The sequence below is a fragment of the Crocuta crocuta genome, unplaced genomic scaffold, assembly GCF_008692635.1.
Source record: "Crocuta crocuta isolate KB4526 unplaced genomic scaffold, BGI_CrCroc_1.0 scaffold619, whole genome shotgun sequence".
Classification (NCBI taxonomy): domain Eukaryota; kingdom Metazoa; phylum Chordata; class Mammalia; order Carnivora; family Hyaenidae; genus Crocuta; species Crocuta crocuta.
In genome coordinates, this window is record NW_027533395.1 from 2997656 (window position 1) to 3017317 (window position 19662).

A 19662-nucleotide genomic window follows, 5' to 3' on the forward strand; every position below is an offset into this window, starting at 1 on the left:
AATTTTATCTCAATAAAGCTGTTCCCAAAAGGGAGGGCGGCTAACAGCACCAACGTGGGCTGTCTGCCGCCATCACCCAGGGAGCATCACCCAGGGACGCCAAGCTCCACTGTTGCCTGTGATATTACCATTAATACTGTTTCTATAACTGTCCCCAACTCTAGGAATTTGTGCTACTTTTCTTATCCTCGTTTTACAGATGAGGACACTGAGGCTTGGGCAAATAAAATAATTTTCCCAAAGTCACATGGCTTGTAGGGAGCTCTGCTCACCTCTAACTACTGCAATATTCCACATCCTAATCCAAGTCAGCAGAGAGCCAAACACATCCACATGGTCAACACCATATCAGATAACACCTCATACCAATAGCTTTGGGGCTGAGAAGTTATCAGATGATGGCTTTTGAAAATTTGTGCTGCTCAGGCTGCCTTGCACAAGTCCACCTGCTTCCCGGGGTCCACCCTGGCTGATGTTGGGGATATGTGGGTGGGGCAGAGGTGGCCCTTTAAGACTCTCAGGGATATTGGCCACAACTATCTGCTTCCAAAGAACTGGTTAGTCATGGAGCTAAGTGGGGACAAGGGGGCCCTCTCCCACCAGCTCAGGGAACCAAAGAGTATTGAGTCCTATGAGTAAATCCCAAATGCCCCACACAGACTCACACCTGGGACTGCAGATTCCGTGGGATTTCCCACTGTTCTGACGTGAGCTCTCGTGGACGAGAACAGCCAGGCCATCCCAGTGGCCCCGCTGTCTCTGTCTGCCAAGAACTCGCACTGACGAAATCTCTATCCTCTATTCCTTCCAGGAATCCAGGCCCTGCCCATCCCGGTTAGAGGGTAAATCACCTAACAGATAACAGTGACAGATCTACAATGCCCCATGTCCACACCTCTGGACATGCAACCTCCTTACTGCAAACAGAAGGGAGATTAAATGTAGGTGTAAGTTTCCTTATCCGACTAAACTTTCCACAGTACCCTCTCGCTGAAGCCCAGGAGAGTGACCTCAAGGACTTCTCTCGCTTCCTCCCTTCTTCTCTGTTTTTTTTTTTTTTTTTTTTTTAATTGCAGAACCTCCTGCATCTTCACCCTGCTGCAATCACAACTTGTTCCCAGACCTGGTTCCCCCACCCCTACGTCTCCACTAGCCATGCGGCCCTGCAGCCAGGCTTCCTGCTCCTGCGCTTCTTCTTCCCTGGCCTCCAATGAAGCTGGAAGAGAGGTTTCCAGAGCAAGTTTCCCAGAAGGATAGGAAGGCCCTTCCTGCACAGCCAGAGCCACAGCACAATCCCACCTCACAGCTCACCCTTCTCAGGTCAAAGAGGAAGGAGAAGGTGGGAGTCAAGAAGCTGATCAAATCCCAGCTCTGCCACTGACTTGTATCACCTTTGAGTAAGTGACTTACCCTGATTCCCAGTCTCCTTACCTATGAAATGGGAGTAACACCATCTTTCTTTTGCGAGAGGGAGGGGAGAGCTATGGGAACCTGTCTGACAGAAGAGGCCCTGGAGAAAAGGATGAAAGGTAGTTACTGGAAAGTATATGTGATGATCTAGGGGACGATTTTATACTATCTAAGTATTCTTGGCTCCTCTAACCTGAACCATAAGGAACTCTCAAGGATAAAAGATGGCCCAGGAATATGCCTGATGGACTAAGATCCAACAGCTTGTATGACACACAAAGCATACCACACCCAAACACACATGTAAACACACACAAACATACACCTACTTACACAAACATCTGCCAACACACACACACATATACTACACATCTCCAAATACACATGCACCCCACGCTCAAACACACACACGTGCACACACACACTCCTTTTCTCCCTTTATTTTTCTGAAAGATGCTTTTACCACCTATAAGGATACCCAGTCTTGCCGTAATATTGAACACTGTCACAAGAAGCTTTAGTGTTCGTAATGTCCAAATCCCTGCCAAGTAGCCAGATTACAACAGTTCCAACTAGCCAGATACAGACAGATATTTGACAACAAATCCCAGCACGTCCTGCTCACATATGTCCCCTTGCACCTGGCTCACAAGGTCCCCTTGCACCTAGCACAAAGGCCAGCAGCCCTGATCTTGTTTCCTCAGACACTTACACTGCCCCTCCCAGCCTGACCTGTATGGATAAAGATAGTTGATTTCTATTTATCCTTAAGTCCCTTGTTGGTTTCTTTCTTTCCTGGGGCGAGTCCATATAAGGTCAGATTCCCACGTTTCCAAGGCCAAGCTTCTCTCCCGGTGTTTGCACTGACTGAGCTCCCTCTCTGATGAGTCCCTTTAGAAGCTGTTGTATTGATAAGTATTCTTCAGCCCTGTCCACTCTGACTCACTCCAGAAACTGCCCTCTTATTAGCTAAAAAGGCCTGCATCCAAACAAGGACCTTTTCTGACTCCTCTGTAACAAGAAGCCCAGAAACCTCCAGAAAGACAGCATGGCCTAGCAGACTGAGTCACAGACAGAGGTGTCCAGTCCTAGCTCCACCACCTGTGAGCGGGAGAAGTTTGCTACCATAGTTTAAGTTCAAAGCAGACAAGGCCGTGAGTGTAGCCTGCCTGTTAGGGAGATGATTCCAGAAGCCCCAGGTGAGGAAATACAGAGACCAGGAAAGGACAAAGGCCGGTAAAGAGTGTGTTAATGAGCAGGTGACTGCTGTGGGCATCTGAGGCTCCATCCTGCTGTTCTGGCTGGAACTCACCTCAGAATCTTCCCGGAGAAGGGCACGTAGTGGAGACATCAACTACTGTCCCCACAGCTTGTGGGCAGCCCCCTGGGATGATAACTCGCCCCCACCACTCCCCCTGGTCTTCCTCAAGTACACCTGCTTGGGCCAAGCAAGCTTCTGTGGTGCTGCCCGGCTGAAGAAAACCCTCACACAAAGAGGTGAGGAGGGGACAGGGGTGAGGTGGGGAGCTGTCACAGTCCTGGAAACTGCAGGAATCAGTGGCAGGTGAACTCAGGTGAGCACAGGGGGTAGAGGGTGGGGCGTCCACAGAAGCCATGAGCCTCTCTGAGCCTTTCCTCATCTGTGGAACAGGCAGGAGGCCCATACTGCTTCCTCGAGGGTCCCTCAGTGGCAGAGATTAAGGTTGTGAGCTCAGCAACCTAGGACACTGCTGGTGCCAGCAGCAAGTACTCTGTCAGGGCAGCAGTGCTGCCATAAACACCCAGAGGCTGCTCATCATGCAGCAAAGAGGGCAATATAAGGTTCCCAGCCAGAACAATCAGCCTGGACTGCCCATCGTCCCGGTTCCCTTGCCAAGACTCAGGCAGTGTAAGTGGCCACAATGCAGAGTGACTACTGTCAAATTCTCATTAGTGACCCTACAGGTAGGGCATGGACACCATTGGCGGAGGAAACTGAGCTGAGGGGTGGAGCTACTCATTCACAGACACTCAGCTAGAAAATGCGGAGTAGGCATTCAATCACCTGCTGAGCTGAACCTTCACACTCTCCTTTCTCTAGAACACACCACAGGCTCCATCCAAGATGCCTCTGTCGCAAACACCATGGGCCTCTCACAGGTTCTAAATATATCTCCAGCACACCCCAGAGGTTCTGGGCTGATGGGACTCAGACTCCACCTGCTGTGCCGGCTCAGATAATAACAGTGACACTCACTCTCTCCAGGGCATGGTTCTAAGTGCTTTCACCATCATTATCTCATGGAATCCTCCTAGCAATGAGGAAGGCACTGTTACTATCCCCCTATCATGGAACAGGAAACTGAAGCAGAGGAGTTAAGTGACTTGACCAAGGCCTCACAGAAATGGCAGAGCTAAAATATGAATTTAGGCGATCCAGTTCTGAAGCTCTTGCTCTAAATGACTTTCTACTTTCCTTTCAATGGTGCAGACTCATTCTCTTGACTGTCTATTAGAAGGTGACATCCCCAGATGTTGGCAATGAAACTGCAGCTGACCTCTCTCCTTAGATAAGAACTGACAAAAGCAGCATGGAGAAGATGGGACCCCATGCCCAGGCATGGCACCTCTCTTAAAGGACCAGGCTCCTGGGGAGACAGTGCAAACGCTTCTTACTGAGTGGGGGGTCTCCCTATTGGGGGAGTTGGTGTGCCCACTGTGGCACCTGGCACTGAGGCCCAACACAACTGGGATCAAGTGTTTTTTTTCCCTTTCTTTTGGAGAATGACGACTTTGTGGTCTAGATCCTCTAATGGGGGTTCCCAGCATAATCTTTCCAAAAGGGAGGATAAATTCAAGAGAAGGCCAAAGATAACAAGAGTTTCCCAGAATATGGAGCCAGGGGGAAGCCAAAGCAAACTGGCCCATGGGGAGGTTGTAGAGATCAGATGGAAGAACATCTTGGGGCTTGCACACCAACAGAGATAACTAGTCAGCCCCAGAGAGGGATCTGTCCCCAGCTGAAGGCAGGCCTTGGCCAGAGACATGGTCTTTCCATTTCTTACATTACATCAGCAGAAACACTGCAAAACAGATTAGAAATCACAGCTCTCTGTTTTCATGCCCCCATCCCGCTTTATAACTCATTCTACCACCCCTCCCAGCCCCTCAAGTCTAAGTTCTGAATGCAGGCTGGAAACAAAGCCAAGCAAATTAGCACAGCCACTTAGAAGTCAGGTTAGGAGGAGAGTAATTCTGTCAGCTCTCGGACATGTACACGTGAATGATTCTTTTAGGAGATGTCCTGCTTTATCTGCCAATGGGAGCCCATGTACTATTCCATTCATCAAGCTCTTACTCTGTGCCTGGTACCCTTTTGAGGGCTTTACATGTATTAACCTACTTAATCCTCACCACCAGCCTGGGAGATGCCTTTATTATCCACGTTGTACAAATGAGAAAACTGAGGCATGGAGAGCTCCAGCGCCTCCCCCAAGGTCACGAAGCTCCTGAGTGCCAAAGGTGGGATTCAAATCTGGCAGTCTGGCTTAGTGAGTCCACTCTAGCTGCCTGCCTAGCCCTGGAATAATCCTCTACTGTGAAAGACATACTATTACCCGATATACAGAGCAGGAAACAGGCTCAGAGTTACCCAAGGTCACCAGCTGAGTGGCAGAGCCAGGAGCTGAGCTGACGTCAGGCTCGAGCTTGAGTCTATGGCCACCAGGAGGACCTACCTCGCTGCAGGGCAAGAGGGGACAGTGCCAGTGGGTGGCCAACAGGCCAGAGCTGGGGAAGAGGCCATGTCAGGGCACACCAGCTGGCTAGCAAGGCAGGCTCTGTAGGGCAAAGCCAATGGTCCCCCAATGCCCCATGTCATTATACCCAGAAGGGGCAGGGCCAAGCAAGAGCCAGGCACTGTTGACAGACTGGTAGCTGACAGAGGTGATGTAACCAACAGCTGCTGTTTATTTTGGGGCCCTGGGAGAAGGAAACAGACTGGTTAGGACCCACCTCCTTCCAACAATAAACTCAACAGGGCAGGGCGGGGAGGTGCCCCTCCACCCCCAACTAAAGCAACAGCCCAGCCACCTGCTGGGCTTTGCAGAGAGCTGAATGGTCTAGGTGTCAGAAACATCTTGCCAGACACTCTAATCTGGCCTCCGCCAACACACACAGTATTCCCGCCCCCCACCCCCCCCAAACCCCTTCCTCTCCAGCCCCATGTGCTGGACTTGTAAATGTCCCAGGAAGATAACCACACCCCCTGCAAACACACCCCCTGCAGTGTCAGGTTCCAGGGACAAATGGTTTTTCCTGTCTTGGGAACAAAGAGGGGCCATTCCTGATGGCCACCCCCAACTTTGGTTCCCTGACTCTGACACTTGTTAACTCCACTCTTACACCTAATGACAAAGTCCTGCAGAGAAGGTCTTCTACAGATGGCCAACCAGGGCTGTGGCAAGGCTGGCTGGCAAGATTCCCTGAAAGGCCAGGAAGTAAGGTTTCCCAAAGGACTCTGGAGCCCTGCTCTGCCTCTCCCTAGCCTATGACCTTTGGCCTCCATTTTCTTATCAATTATGTAAGAAATAGAATAGTGCTTTTCTCCTCGGGTTGCTGTAAGGATTGAATGAGTAAAGTGGCTAGAAAGCTGACTGGCACCTAATTGGTGCTGCCATTGTTTTTATCAACATTGTCATCATCATCGTCATCATCATCCTCATTTAGCCTGTGAACTGTGAACCCTGGAAGACATCTTCCATTGACTCCATGGATGAGAAAGGTTTTGGAGGACCAGCCTGGGAATTTTAACACCATTTACAATATTATATCAATAGGAATATATATTTTGAATTTCAAACAAGCAATTTCTATCATTGTAAGTTAAAAGCTGTAGTTCTTTTTAAAAAAAATAGGAGTGGGGTAGGAGGAAGGGGCTTTAGCAGAATGAAGCCTTTGTCCATGTATTTATCCCATTGATCAAAGACCTACTGTGACTCAGACCTCCGCTAGCATGGGGAGGAGGTGTTAAGGAGGAAAGGACATGCTCCTTGCTGCCTTAGCAGGAGCTCCCACCCCCTGGCTTCCAGCCCAAGGAACTGCTTTCAGCTCAGTGCCTTGTGCACAGTAGGTACAAAACTAACGTTCAGTCAGTGCAACACCCTAACAAGTGTGCTGCCTTTGGGGTCTTGGAGTTCCTTTCCATGACACTGCTGAGTTTCCCCAGAGCATCCCTCTTAGGCAGTCAGGGTCCAACCCCAAACACGGTCCCCAGAGCAACCGTTTCTCTGCAGTTTGGGGGCCAGTTTCAGTCTTCAGCAAGTGCTGAGCACACTGCCAGCAGGGATGCAAGGTCTTCTTTGGCCCCTTTACCTGTCTGACCTCATTGCCCCTCACCTCTTCCACTTGGCCCACCCAGCCTTTTCTCTGGAAAGGCCAGGTAGAGTCCCACCTCAGGGCCTTAGCACAGGCTGTTGCCTCTCCCTCAACAACTCTCCCCCAAGTATGTGCATGGGTTACTGCCTTACCTCCCACAGATCTTACTCAAAAATCAATATGCAGTGGGCACGGCCCTGGCCACCCTCTCTGAAATGACACAACAACTACTACTACCAACTCCTGTCCCCCTCCCCCTCCAGGTTTCTGTACCACACTTATTCCCCATCTAACACACTGTGTATTTTACCTAAAATAGGCTTGTTCATTATCTTCCTTCCCTTTTCAGAATGTCAGCTCCAGAAGGGCAGCGATATTTATCTGCCCTCCTGTGTTCCCAGCGGTTGGGACACAACCAACACTGAAATGTTGACGAATTGCTTGACTGAATGACCAAGTAGGTACCACATGGAGGTCCAGCCCTGGAGGGGCTTTTCCATCAGTTGGGCACACCAGACATGGGCCTGCCAAAAGCTGACCAACCAAGGCCATTCTTGGTAAGTGCTCCACGAGTGGTAAGAACAATAAGCATCATAAAAATTCACAGGCAGGGAAAGTTATAAGAGGTGGTGTCAGGGAAGAAGGTGGCAGAAACGGAGTAAAACCATGAAGGAAGACTATGATAATAAAGGTAATAATAACTGCCATTTACTGAACAGCTACCTTATGTCAGGCATGGTGGAAAGTAACAATCATATGGGCTGTGTAGCACTGTTATTCCCATTTTAAAGATTAGAAAGCTGAGGTCCACAGATGTGAAGAAACTTGACGAAGTGAGAAAAGCTAGTAAGAGGCTTCCAAGCCAGAGTTCATGCTGCCGAGGCCATCAGTGCCCTGCCCCCACCCTCCTGCTCTCAAATTCCAGCTGCTGGCTCCTGAGGCCCTCTCAGGGTTGCCAGGGCCTAGTCTAGCCTGAGCAAGCAGCAGGTGGCAAATGCCCAGAATTAAATGTCTCCCTGCTCCAAAACACAGTGCCATGGCCACAAAGCCATGAGCCCCCCCAAGGACAGGATACAGAGCCCCCATCAGTTGGAGCATCTGGAAGGCCAGGCCTTCAAAAGTGGCTCTGGACAGGACTTCAAGGGGAATAAAAATTTGGATCCCAAAATAGAAGCCAGACCCTGCCAGGGATTCAATCTCAGTAGTGAGAGGTTTGTTATCTTATCCCAACCATTCCATGTGTTGATGGAGGGGCTCGGGGAGCGGGGGGGAGGCCAGAGAGGGCAGAGGACCCAAGGGTTTCATCCTGACCCTTTGAGTTTTATCCCACATGATATGCTCCCTAAACTTCCAGCCTCAGAGTCCTCAGGAGACAAAGCCATGTACAAAGCGACAGGTCCTCAGCCTCCCAAGGGAACCCACACTATGTACACTTCCTCTGGGTCTGCTCTCCTTCCTAAGCCTCGGGGCCAGGTTGCAGCATTCCATACCCCAGCAGAGCTCAAATCATGGCCATGACCCTTATGGGTGGGTACAGCAGAGGGTGAAATACAGACACAGAGAAGGCAGGGAAGGACCAAATGCACTCAGTTTTGACATGTATGGATACTTCTAGCTGTGGACCAGAATAAAAAGAGAACTCCCAGTTAGACACCCAACCACCAATCCATCCAATCTCCAGGGAGCACAGTGGAACCTTCATAGGCTTTGTTGCTGGAGGGACCTGGGTTCAAACCCCGCTCTTGTCATTTACTGCCATGCATTAGAGGGCAAGATGGAGCATCTCTCCGAGCCCTGATTTCCTTGTCTAGAAAACAGGGCCAGTGCTCAGGGTTTGTGGGGATTAAAGGACACAATGGACAGACGAGAAGCCCTAACCCGGTGCCTGCACCTAGAAGGGGCTCCATTCACACTCTCTCTCACTCAACTCCCCTACTTCCCCTGCCTAGGAGCTGCTGCTTCCAGAAAACATGGGCAAATGAGGCTGCCTTTCTCCAGCTGCCCATGAGTGATGACTAAAGTAAATAATTAATCCTGGCTTGAACCAAAGTTCAGACATTGTCCTATTATAGACCTGAACTCTGAGAGAAGGACCAGTTTGCCAATCCACCAGAGCTCAGAGCAGCAGAAATCTCTGGGCAGTCACCTCCGGAACCCCTGCCCCCCATGACGAGTGACTGTGTCCCTTCCAGGTGCCAGGCCCCTAGCTGAGAGCTTGACAAATCAATTCCAGCCTGGGAGGCGGAATTCAGGGAAGGGTTTCACCCTCTCAGAGCCTGGCTGCTAGTACCATGCCAGGCCAGCTAGGCTGCCTCCTCTGTTGTTACAAAGAGAAATTCTCCCACACAGGCAAGTCCCTTAAAATAGCCCTTTGGGTCTGGGCCATCAGGAAACAGAACAAAGCTGGGTCAGAATGGAGCCTACCATGAAAGACTTTGCAAAGCAGCCACTTCAAACAACAGGGACAATCCCTTCGAGCTCAGAACCCTTAGGTGGGCAAAAGAGGCAAGGCGGGCTTTCTCAACAAAGAACACCATTCCACAGGAGGACAGTGTGCTCCCGCTACCCCTGGGGCCAGCCCTGGAGAAGGACCAAGTGTGTAAAGCACGATGACAGAGTGAAACAGGCACAGCCTGGGGGCAAGGGGTCAAACACGCTTGGCTTTGTGCAAGGCTAATGATGCAACCTCTCCTTTCTGCTCAGTAATTTCCATACAAGTAATATAGGGTTAAAAATGCAGGCCCACAGGGCCAGGTGGGGACCAGAGGGTATAAACAAAAGGCCTTGGCAGTGCCTGGTATAAACCAGGATTCAATGCATGGTAGCTGGATGATGATGTCTAAGTAATACAGGTCAAGGTCTCCTTTATTACCAAGAGAGAATATTCTCAGAAAAAAGGAAACAGTAAGGGCTCTCTACCTGGGACCTCCAGCGACAGGCAAAAGTTCAGACTGGCCCACACCCACTCAATCTCTTACCCCACCGGGTACACCCTGCTAGTTCATGATTCCCTATCCCTCACTCCCCAGAGTTAGCAGTGAGCCATTTCCGCCAAAATCCAGGGATCCAAGAGACAGACTGGGGGCTCTTGCATAATTTATGCTGCACTGACAAACACAGAGGAAGGGACTCTGTCCCCACCCCACATGTCCCTCCACCCGGGCTTGGGGAGGGTGGCTTCCTCACTGGCCAAAGGGAAATGACAGCAAAGGGCCAGAGAAAGAGCCAAGCGGAGGGGCAGAACGGCCAGCTGTTTCCCCTTTGCTAACTCAGCGCCTGATGTCACTTCCTCCCCTCAGGTAACAGCAGGGAGATGTGACTGGAAATAGCTCTGTCTCTTCCCATTCACAAAAACGACAGGCATGGAAAGAAGCAAAGTATAGTTCCCAGAGGCCACTTTTCTGGAAGATGTCTTCATTGAGGGCTTAAGGTGATCCTGAGTCCACCCTGGTTGCGAGGCTTCTCAGGGGACAGAGCAGGGGCGGGAAACCTTGAAGAAAATTCCCTGGAGGTCAGGAACAGCTCCCCTGTGTAAAGCATCCCTACCCCCACACGACTGAGAAGCCGGAGAATTGAGGGACCCAAACCAGATTGAGGGACCGGGGAACCCTTCACAGGGTTATTTTCTCTGGGCTCAGCACTTCCCCAAGCAGCTTTCACACCCACCCTCCCATCTGGAAGGCAAGCCAGCAAGAAAGCAATCACCCATTTATGAGAAGGGCAAGTGGAGATCTAGAAGGAGATGGTGACATGTGGAAGGTCTCACATCTGGAGAAGCCACCCAGCCAGGCTTCCTTGGGGCCTGGTCTCCCCAGGTAGAACATGTGACTGAGAGGCTGTGAGCTGTGGGAACAGAGCGGTTCTGGAGCCAGCAGGCCCCTCTCCATATGCAGCTTATTAGCCGCATGGTGTTTGGCAATTTATTTAAGCTCTCTGGGCCTCGGCGTCCTCGCCTGCACAATATGGATGCCAGAGGTAACTACATGCTTTGGGGGGCTGTTTTGAGAGTTTCCATGTAAAACTCTTAGCACGTAGAAAGCAGTCAGAAATGTTAGCTATTATTTTTATTATTCCATTTTCCCTAAAGAATCAGGCTTACTGGAATATCTGGCAGCGTGACGGGGGTTTAAATAAATGAAGGGGTAATTTGAAGCATTGTATTTAAAACTAAAACCAGCTCAGAGACATGTTGAAGTGAAGGCAACATGAGTGTGAATGTTTGGGGTGACCACCTAGGCTCCCAGCAAGCTGTTTAGAACTAGCTCCCAGGCCCTACAAGGATAGATAGGCCTTTCCTGGGACACAGGCTGGCTCAGTTGGTAGAGTGAGAGACTCTTGATCTCGGGGTTTTGAGTTTGAGCCCCACATTAAGGGTAAAGTTTACTTTAAAAAGAATAAGTAAAAATATGGGGCACCTGGGTGGCTCAGTCGGTTAAGCGTCCGACCTGGGCTCAGGTCATGATCTCACTGCTTATGGGTTTGAGCCCCAAATGGGGCTCTGTGCTCACAGCTCAGAGCCTGGAGTCTGTTTCCAATTCTGTGTCTCCCTCTCTCTCTGTGCCTCCCTTATATTCACGCACACTCGCTCTCTCTCTCAAAAATAAACATTAAAGGGGCGCCTGGGTGGCTTAGTCGGTTGAGCATCCGACTTTCGCTTAGGTCATGATCTCGCGGTTCGTGGGTTCGGGCCCCGCGTCGGGCTCTGTGCTGACTGCCAGCTCAGAGCCTGGAGCCTGTTTCAGTCTGTGACTCCCTCTCTCTCTGACCCTCCCCTGCTCACGCTGTCTGTCTCTCTCTCTCTCCTAGAAATAAAACATTAAAAAAAATTTAAAAAAAATAAAATAAACATTAAAAAATATTTACAAAAAAATAAGTAAAAATAAAAGAAAAAAGCTAAATATTATTTTTTAATCTTTTTTTTAAAATGTTTATTTATTTTTGAGAGAAAGAATGTGAGTAGAGGAGGGGCAGGGGATGGGGGGACACAGAATCTGAAGGAGGCTCCAGGCTCTGTCAGCACAGAGCCTGATGTGGGGCTCAAACTCACAAGCTGTGAGATCATGATGTGAGCTAAAGTCGGCTGCCCAAAAGACTGGGCTGCCCAAAAGACTGAGCCGCCCACGCACCCCAGTATTATTTTAAAAACCAAAAGCATAGGAGTTTCCTTTCTCTTGCTATCGGGGTGCGGGGAATGTAGATGGAAATCTCCCCACCAAGCACACTGCTGCTGGGCCAGGCCCAGGCCCAGGCCCACCCGCTGGGGCCCTCCACCGATGAGGCCCAAAGCAGACCATGCCTCACTCCCAGCTGCATCCTCTCCTCCACCTCCCACCTCACCCAAGACCTCTGGGGTGCAAGCAACTTTTATGAGGCAGCCTGACCCCTCCGAGTAAGAGCTATAAAGAGGGAGGGCTGGGCTCTGGCCTGCCAACTACAGACTCCCCAATGCAGAACAAGAAAAAGGGCTCCGGTTCTTACCTCCATCCCAGCCATGGCTGCCAGAACTCCAGGTCTGGGGCCACCAGAAGGGACCCCATAGTGACAGCTGGCCTGCCCCTCCCCCCGCAGTCCTAAGAAGCAGAGGATTCTCCCAAGGAATACTGCGTGGAGGTGTGTACACAAACTGTGGCATCTGGGGCTCCCAGAGGCTGGCCCCGACCTTTCTCCTCACCCTTCTTCCCCACATGGGTTTTGCCCTCATTTCTCTTGCATATTCCACCTCCAGGTCCTTTGCTTTTCCCTTTCTGGGGATGTTCTTCCCCTCTTTTGCCACCTAGACCCTACTCCTTCCCATCCAAATCCTAATTACTCCTCAAAGCCCATGATTAGCCTGCCGTTTCCAGCTGTCTTCCCTGAAAACTCCAGTTCACAGAGAGCACTCCCTCTTCGGAAAAACTTTAGGACTTCATCATTATTAAAGCAAATATCTATGTTGTGCTTAACACATGCCAGGGGCTGTTCTAAGCTCTTTACATTTATCAACCCATTGAATCTTCACCATTAGCCAATAAGCTAGGTCCTATTTCCTTCCATGTTTTGTTTTTTACAGATGAGCAAACTGAGGTTCAGAGAAAGAAGTAGTTTGCACTGGGTCCCATGGGAGCCAGTGGTGGGGACAGTAGAGCCCAGGTGCCCTCCCACAACGCAGCCTTCCAGATGCACATGACCTGAACTCCGTGGTTATTTTCAGAGCCCTCTCTCACTGACCCAGCTCTGAAGGGGAAGACAGTGACAAGCTCCCAGACTTCAGTGTCAGAGACTAGGGCAAGAGTCCCAGCCTTGACACTCAACTACTCTGAGAGTCACAAAAACACTCGGAGCCTCAATTTCTACATCTGCAAAGTGGGGATAAGAAACACCTCCCTACCTCAGACAGTTGTCACATAGCTCAAATAAAAGGCCCTCTAAAAAGTACTTTCTGCACTGCCTAGTGCATAGTCAGTACTCACGTATTGATTCTTCCCCTTCTCTCCTTACTGTGCATCTTGACACCCTCACTGGACTCAGCTCAGCACTTGTTGCCAAAGCGGTGCCTTGTCTAGAGGTCACTTGCAGGCACTAAAGGGGCCTTCCTGTGGTTTGCCCTCCGGTCTTCCTCACATACGTCCAGGCCCCTAACCCCTCCATTCACCTGCTTTCCTGTGGCTGACTGCACTCCGCACAGCAGCGGCCTTGCCCAGGCGAGAAGTCACATGCAGCTCTGGGAATCACCTCTTGAAATGCTGATTGCCCTACTGGATGCTTCCATTATTTTTGGCAATCGCTATGGCGAACAGCCCTGGCCCTGGCTCAGAACCTATTTCCAAAGCCAGAGCTCCACCTCATTTCCCACACACACCCCTTGTCCTTCCTGTTCCCTGGATCCCCATCCTAATCCATTATCCTTTTCCTGGATTCTCAGAACTCAAGAGGAGTAAGTGTGACCACCGTATGTATAACTCTATTATTTGTTTGATTTTGTTTAATTAAGAGGCAAAAGGGAACAGAGTTGCCTGTCAGACTTTTTCTGGCCAAGAACTAGTCTGGTCAGTGACTCAGGCTGAGGAAATTAGAAGGCAATTTCCAGGGGACTGCCGTGCAATCCCGAAGTCCTAGGTCCTAACACTCCTCTAATTCATGGCCTCCACTGGCCATTAACTCATGCTGGCCCCAGAATATCTCTTTGGAAAATGCAGCAGCTTCCACTTATACTTCTGAAGGTGGAATCAGTCTCCTATGACATCAAATAGGTTTATTTTTCCCTTCCCTTCACCTCCCCTATGCCTGCCACCACACACAGTGATTCCAATCCTGATCTGTCCCCACCCCCAACCAAACCCTCACTCAGGTCCCAAAAGGGCCATGAAAAATGGCTGGTTGTGCTCCCTGTTCCAAAGGCCAGAGGATGTGGTTGGTTGTTCCATGAGCAGGAAGCTTTGTCAGACCTGTGAATCACCCCTGGATCACTCACTCGCCTCCTTGGAAAAGGAGAAAAACTCTTCTTATATGTGTATATGTTTGTGTAAGAGGAAAAGACAGAGAGAGACAAAAAGAGAAAAAGGAAGCAGGCAGGAGTAACCTATGTGTAGTACTGACCTTGGGGCTAGGATCCTGTTTGACCTTGCCCTCACTGGATGACCTCTCTACTCCTGTTCCTCAACCCATGTCCCTTCCCTTCTCCTTCCCAACTTATGGCAGCCATTACTAGATCGGATCCAGGAAGCCCTCCAGGTCTGAACAGCTGCTCCTTGTTTCTCTGTTTCTGTTGTGTGCTGGGTGTTTTCCATGGGGCATGGGGCCCAATTTCCCACCACACTATGAGCAGCTGGCCTTTCCTTTTTTGCCTCAGCCTTTCCTTTTCTCTCAGCTTCACCTACCAGGTCCTAACTGTAATCTAGTGTTTTGGTGATCATCAGATGGAAGAAACACCAGATGGAAACTAGAATATGCTGAATGTGCATGGTAGGGGCCAGGTACTAAGGAGAATGCTTTACCCAGAATTATATCAAATCAATTTTCCAGAAGTTACAAGCAAGGAAACAGAGGCCCAGAGTGATACAGCTAGGAAGGGCCAGAGGTGGGATTCATACCCCAATCTACCCAACAACACTCATTTGGTAATGGAACTGGCCCTCAGAAGATCCTTTCTACAGCTGCACATCCTTCCTTCTGTAACACTGGATCCACATTCTAAGGGCTTAGAGAAAAAATGAATGGGTCTGGAGCCAATTCCTAAAAATGTACTCCCAGGACCAAGACCAAATTCTGTGATGATCTAAACACACAAGAGGAAGTACTATTTCCACAGTGTTGATCCTTAATTCATCACCTCCTGCATCAGTGGGGACCAGATATCATCCTGGATCTGATCCATTCTCCCTGTCTCACCAGCTCACCCTCCGTTGCTTTCATAAACTCAGTTCTGTTGCTTTCACGAACTCTGTGGCATGAGGTGAATGGCCCATGGGACATACAGTGAAGCAGTCTTCAAGACCACCATGCACTGCTCTCTCGCTGACGAGGAAGCCCGAGCCTGGTCTCCCCACCCTGACTTTAGTTGATGAAAGGGCCCCATTTTAGGTTCATATCCACCTGTTTACCCAGATCTGCCTTGTTCTAACTGGGAGATCCTGGGCAATCTCTAAACTTTCCAAGTACACTCAGCTGTCTAAGGAAATCAAAGAACGTACCCAGGTTAGGGTGGATTAGGGTACATTTGATGAACTGTAGGAATCACATGAAATCATGAATGTTAAGTGTTTGGTACTGCTGATGGTAACTGCTAACACTGGCTATTATTCACATTCCCTGAAGAGTCCTGTAGAGGATCAAAACATTCATGACTGATATTTGTCTGAAATAAACAATCAGAAAAGGAAACCACTGTAAAAGCACAATGCCTCCCAAATCCAAACAAATACTTTGTTTGTTCTAGATAAACGCGCTTCTCTCCACTACCATATGACTGGACATACACCTACACATGCATGTGAGTGCAAAGAACTATGGTAAACCTGAACTAGAATTCTTATGGAAAATGTTTATACAAAGGTATCTACAGGTTGCAGCCAGCATCATCAGGACCATTTGAAAGACAAGCGATCTGAAGCCAAAGCCACTTTACCTAAGGTCTCCCCAGGGGCAACTCATAAAAGCTAAGAGGGGAGCCCAACTCCATGGCAGGGAGGCTGGTCTAAGCGGCAGGTGCCCACTTTCCCTGAACCCCACCCAAGCAGGGGCTTGGCAGAGAGGAAGGAAGCAAGGGCTGACAGCACCATCCAAACAATAGAAGCCACTCGCCTGTCTTTTCATAAACAGACTAAAAGCATAAGACCCTTGGTGCTGAGGCAGCTCCCCTTGCCCTGGAGACAAGCACACCCTTTGCTGGATGTCCTGAGGAAACCTTTGCACTGTGTTCGCAGTGTTCTGCAGCCAGCAGAGCCCCTCCTGCTTGGGCCCCAGGTCTCTCATCAGCCAGCTCCAGCTAACATGCACAATCCCATAAAACCTCTATGCTCTGCAATTTGCCAAACCACAGACTAAAAATGCACCATCAGTGGAGGAGAGGCGGGAAGGGGGCATGCCTCTTCAGTGCAGAGGGCTTCCAGAATATCTGCGACTTGGGCCCAGAGCGTCCTGCCAGCTACCCACACCACAGTACCTTAACCAGGATGCTTGATCTTCTGGTGTGCAGTGTCCACCATGCAGGCCTCATGAGAGGAAGAGATCCTAAGCGTCAGAGGCACAAGCTCCTCCAACCTGCTCCTCCTGCCCCTATGAATCCTGCTGACACTTTCTATTACTGGGTCCCCTCTCTGTATATTGCACCCCATCAAATACGTAGGAACTTCTTCCTATCACCAGATATTTGTCTTCCTTGTCAACTCCAACCAGACTTAAGCTACTTTGATGAACAAAACCCACACCGTGGGCAAAATGCCACTGAAACCCAGGTGTTGTGTGTGGTTGTGTTGCAAGTGACTTTACCCCATCTCAGTTTCCTCATATGTAAAATGGGGGCGGGGGGGTGGAGCCTGACAAGTCCGACAGGCTCCACATTCCACGACATAGAACACTTTCTCCTTTAATTGTTTTCCACAACCTTAGTTTAGAGCTCTGCACGGCCACAGCTGTTCAGTGACATCACTCCCTGCCCCAAACATAATGTCGATTCCTACATGGGAAGCAGAGATGTCCTGGGAAACGCTGTCCACAAAAAGGGAGGAAATGATCATTTCAAGGGAATCAGACAGGACTTCTTTTGTGTTTTTCACATAGAACAAGTTAGTATCAATCTTAAAACCCAAGCTCGCTCTTTCTTTTTTTGCCAGACCATTAAATAGCTGCCTTTCAAAAGTGCTTTCTTAGTCAGAGTCTCACCAAGAATAAGCTATCATTTAGTGAGTGCTTGCTGTGTGCCAGAAACTGTGCTAAGTGCTTTTCAGGGATGATCTCATTTCATTCTCCAGACGACTCTACAAAATACGTACTAATATTACCCTCACTTTAAATATGAGGAACCCTGAGTGCCACAGAGGTTCAATAACTTGCCCGAAGTCACATAGCTAGTTAGTGGCTAAGCCGGGCTTTGAACAGGACCCTACCCCAGCCCCAGCTCTAACCACCTTTCAGCGCTGTCTGCGGTGGGTCCCCAGTTGTTTTAGCGACCTTTCTGGCTTGTTGCCAGTACAGCCAACATCTGTAATCTTGCACATCATTGGTCAGAGCTAAGATCGGATGTTTCGCCTAAAATCAAGAGCAGGGAAAAAGCACCTGCCTGGGTCTCAGAGCAGAGAGTGCCATCTGTTGAACGCAGGGCCAGCCTTAACTGAGGACTGGAAAAGAGAACCCCTAAATCTTAACCTGCAACATCTGAGAAAAACGGTTAGGAAGGCCGAATGGGTAGTAAGCACTGGGATGTGCAAATGGACATCTGTACCTGGAGCAGGGTGGCCACACAGTGACCCAGTCCTTCAAAAGGAGCTCTCTTGATACGGCAGCTTTTTTGAAATGAAGATGCTTGCTGAGCCAGATAATACAAAAGGAACAAGTCTCCCACGGGCACCCACCTCTCTGTCTGGTCAGGCACCAGACTCCTTAGCTTACCTGCTCTCCACTCTGAGCCTAGGCCCATTTATTTGACTTAAAAAAAAAAAAAAAAAAAAAAAACCAAAAAAACAAAACCCAAAGTTCAGAGCTATTGGTGATAAAGACAGAAAAAGTAGCCTGAGGCTGACGCTGGCACAGACCCTAGTCCTCTTCCAAGAGAGAAATAAAAGCCATTTCTCAGAGAGCAATGTGCAGTCTGGGGCAGCAACCTACAGCCTGTTTTAATTGTTAAAATTAATGCCTTTGAGCATTCTAAATACTCCTTTAAGTGCCTAATTTGCAAATAAGATGCAGCCCTTCTGCTCTGCATGCCTGGCTGTCTCTTCTCTCTCAAGTACAGAAGCAAAGCGGTTCAGACAGGCGTCCTCAGCCGTCAAGGACACCATGTTTACTTCCTAAGGTGCGAAGGATGGCAAGACAGGACTGGCTGAGATGAAAGGGGGACGTGTCACACAGACCCGGGGCTCAGCTCGGCTCAATCAACCTTAGCCCCTTCTCATTAATTGTGGGGAAGGAAGGGGGAGGGGCAGCCGGCCGTTCCTTGGAGACCACAGCAAACATTTGCCTCCTCGTGTCTGGAGACGGAGCATCACTTAAGAGGAAATGAACCCGGTTAAGGGTCACGTCCAGAGAAGGGATAAAAGGAAAAGCCACAATTCTCCTCACACCGACGGACACAATGACTTTAAGAAGGAAATCAAAGCCCAGGGCTGAGGGTGGAGGTGGGGCAGGGGGCGCGGCGGCTTTCCTCGGCCCCCCACCCAGGCCCAGGGAGGCAGAGACCCGAGCAAACGTGGGAGGACAGCGCGAGGCTTCCTTCCCCAGGACAAGCCTCGGAGAGGCTCACGGGCTGCGTGAGCGTGAGCGACCCAAAAGCCCTCAGGGAGGGCCAAGGAGATGCTCTTTCCCAACGGAGCTTCTCCGCAAGGGCTTGACGAAAGCTCCCCCCACAATCCATCAAAGCTCAGGCGGACAGATGACTTCACCGTTGTAACAGACAAGGGCAGCCACTTGCCAATTCCAATGCCAAAAAAAGAAAACGGGGGGCGGGGGGAATGGAGAAAGGACAGAGAAGGCTTCCCTGGAGATCACAGCCCTGCGAAGGAACGCCACAGCCGAGGGCTGCCCTGTGGGCACTTGGCTCCGGGACTTAGCGGGTGGGGGCGAGGGGGCCCCCTTGGGGGTCCTCCGGGGGGATCTCTGGCCAACCCCCCGCAAGGGTCGGTAGGGGCAGTACTCACATAGTGCTTGGAGGGGTTCCTCCGCTTCTCCACATCCACCACCGTGGCGTCCTGCACGCAGTAGGCCAGCATCTTCCCCCCAACAAAGCGAGTGGCGCCCTCCAGCGGCGTCACCTTCTCATCCCGGTCCGGCTCCCGCTTCTCCCGCTCCCCGGGTCCCAGGGCAATCGAACACTCCGGCCCCCGCGTCGCTGCCGGGGCTCCAGGCGCCCACAGGTACGGCCCCGCGACGGGGACGGTCAGGGAGGGCACGCGGGCTCCGTGCGCCCCGGGCGGCTCCCCCAGGGCCTGCCGNCAGGGAGCGCCGGCGCGCCCCCACGGAGCCTGAGCGCAGCCAGCGGCCTGGCACGCCACTGGGCTACTTCGCCGGGCACAGACACTCGAGGGAGGAGGGGCGGGGGAAGTGAACCCAGCGCGCCCCCATCCTGGCTTTCAGTCTTGGAGCGGATTTGTGCCTTTTTGTCCCCACCTTTACGTCCCCCTCCCACTCATATCCTCGGATTCTTGTAATGAAAAGTAGTTTATGACCCCGCTGTTACTGCCCAGGCTCCCCGAGGAGCAGACGGGA

General features: G+C 50.6%; 1 protein-coding gene across 2 annotated transcripts in view; it reads right to left on the reverse strand.

The window, feature by feature from the left end:
- The window catches only part of SH3PXD2A (SH3 and PX domains 2A), a 232485-nt gene extending 213117 nt beyond the window's left edge, over positions 1-19368 (reverse strand). For both annotated transcript variants that reach the window (XM_077748467.1, XM_077748468.1), the window contains exon 1: positions 19095-19368. In XM_077748467.1, the coding sequence (XP_077604593.1) occupies positions 19095-19166 (72 nt within the window). In that variant the 5' untranslated portion in view covers positions 19167-19368. The remainder of the gene's footprint in view (positions 1-19094) is intronic.
- Between the last annotated feature and the right edge of the window lie 294 nt (positions 19369-19662).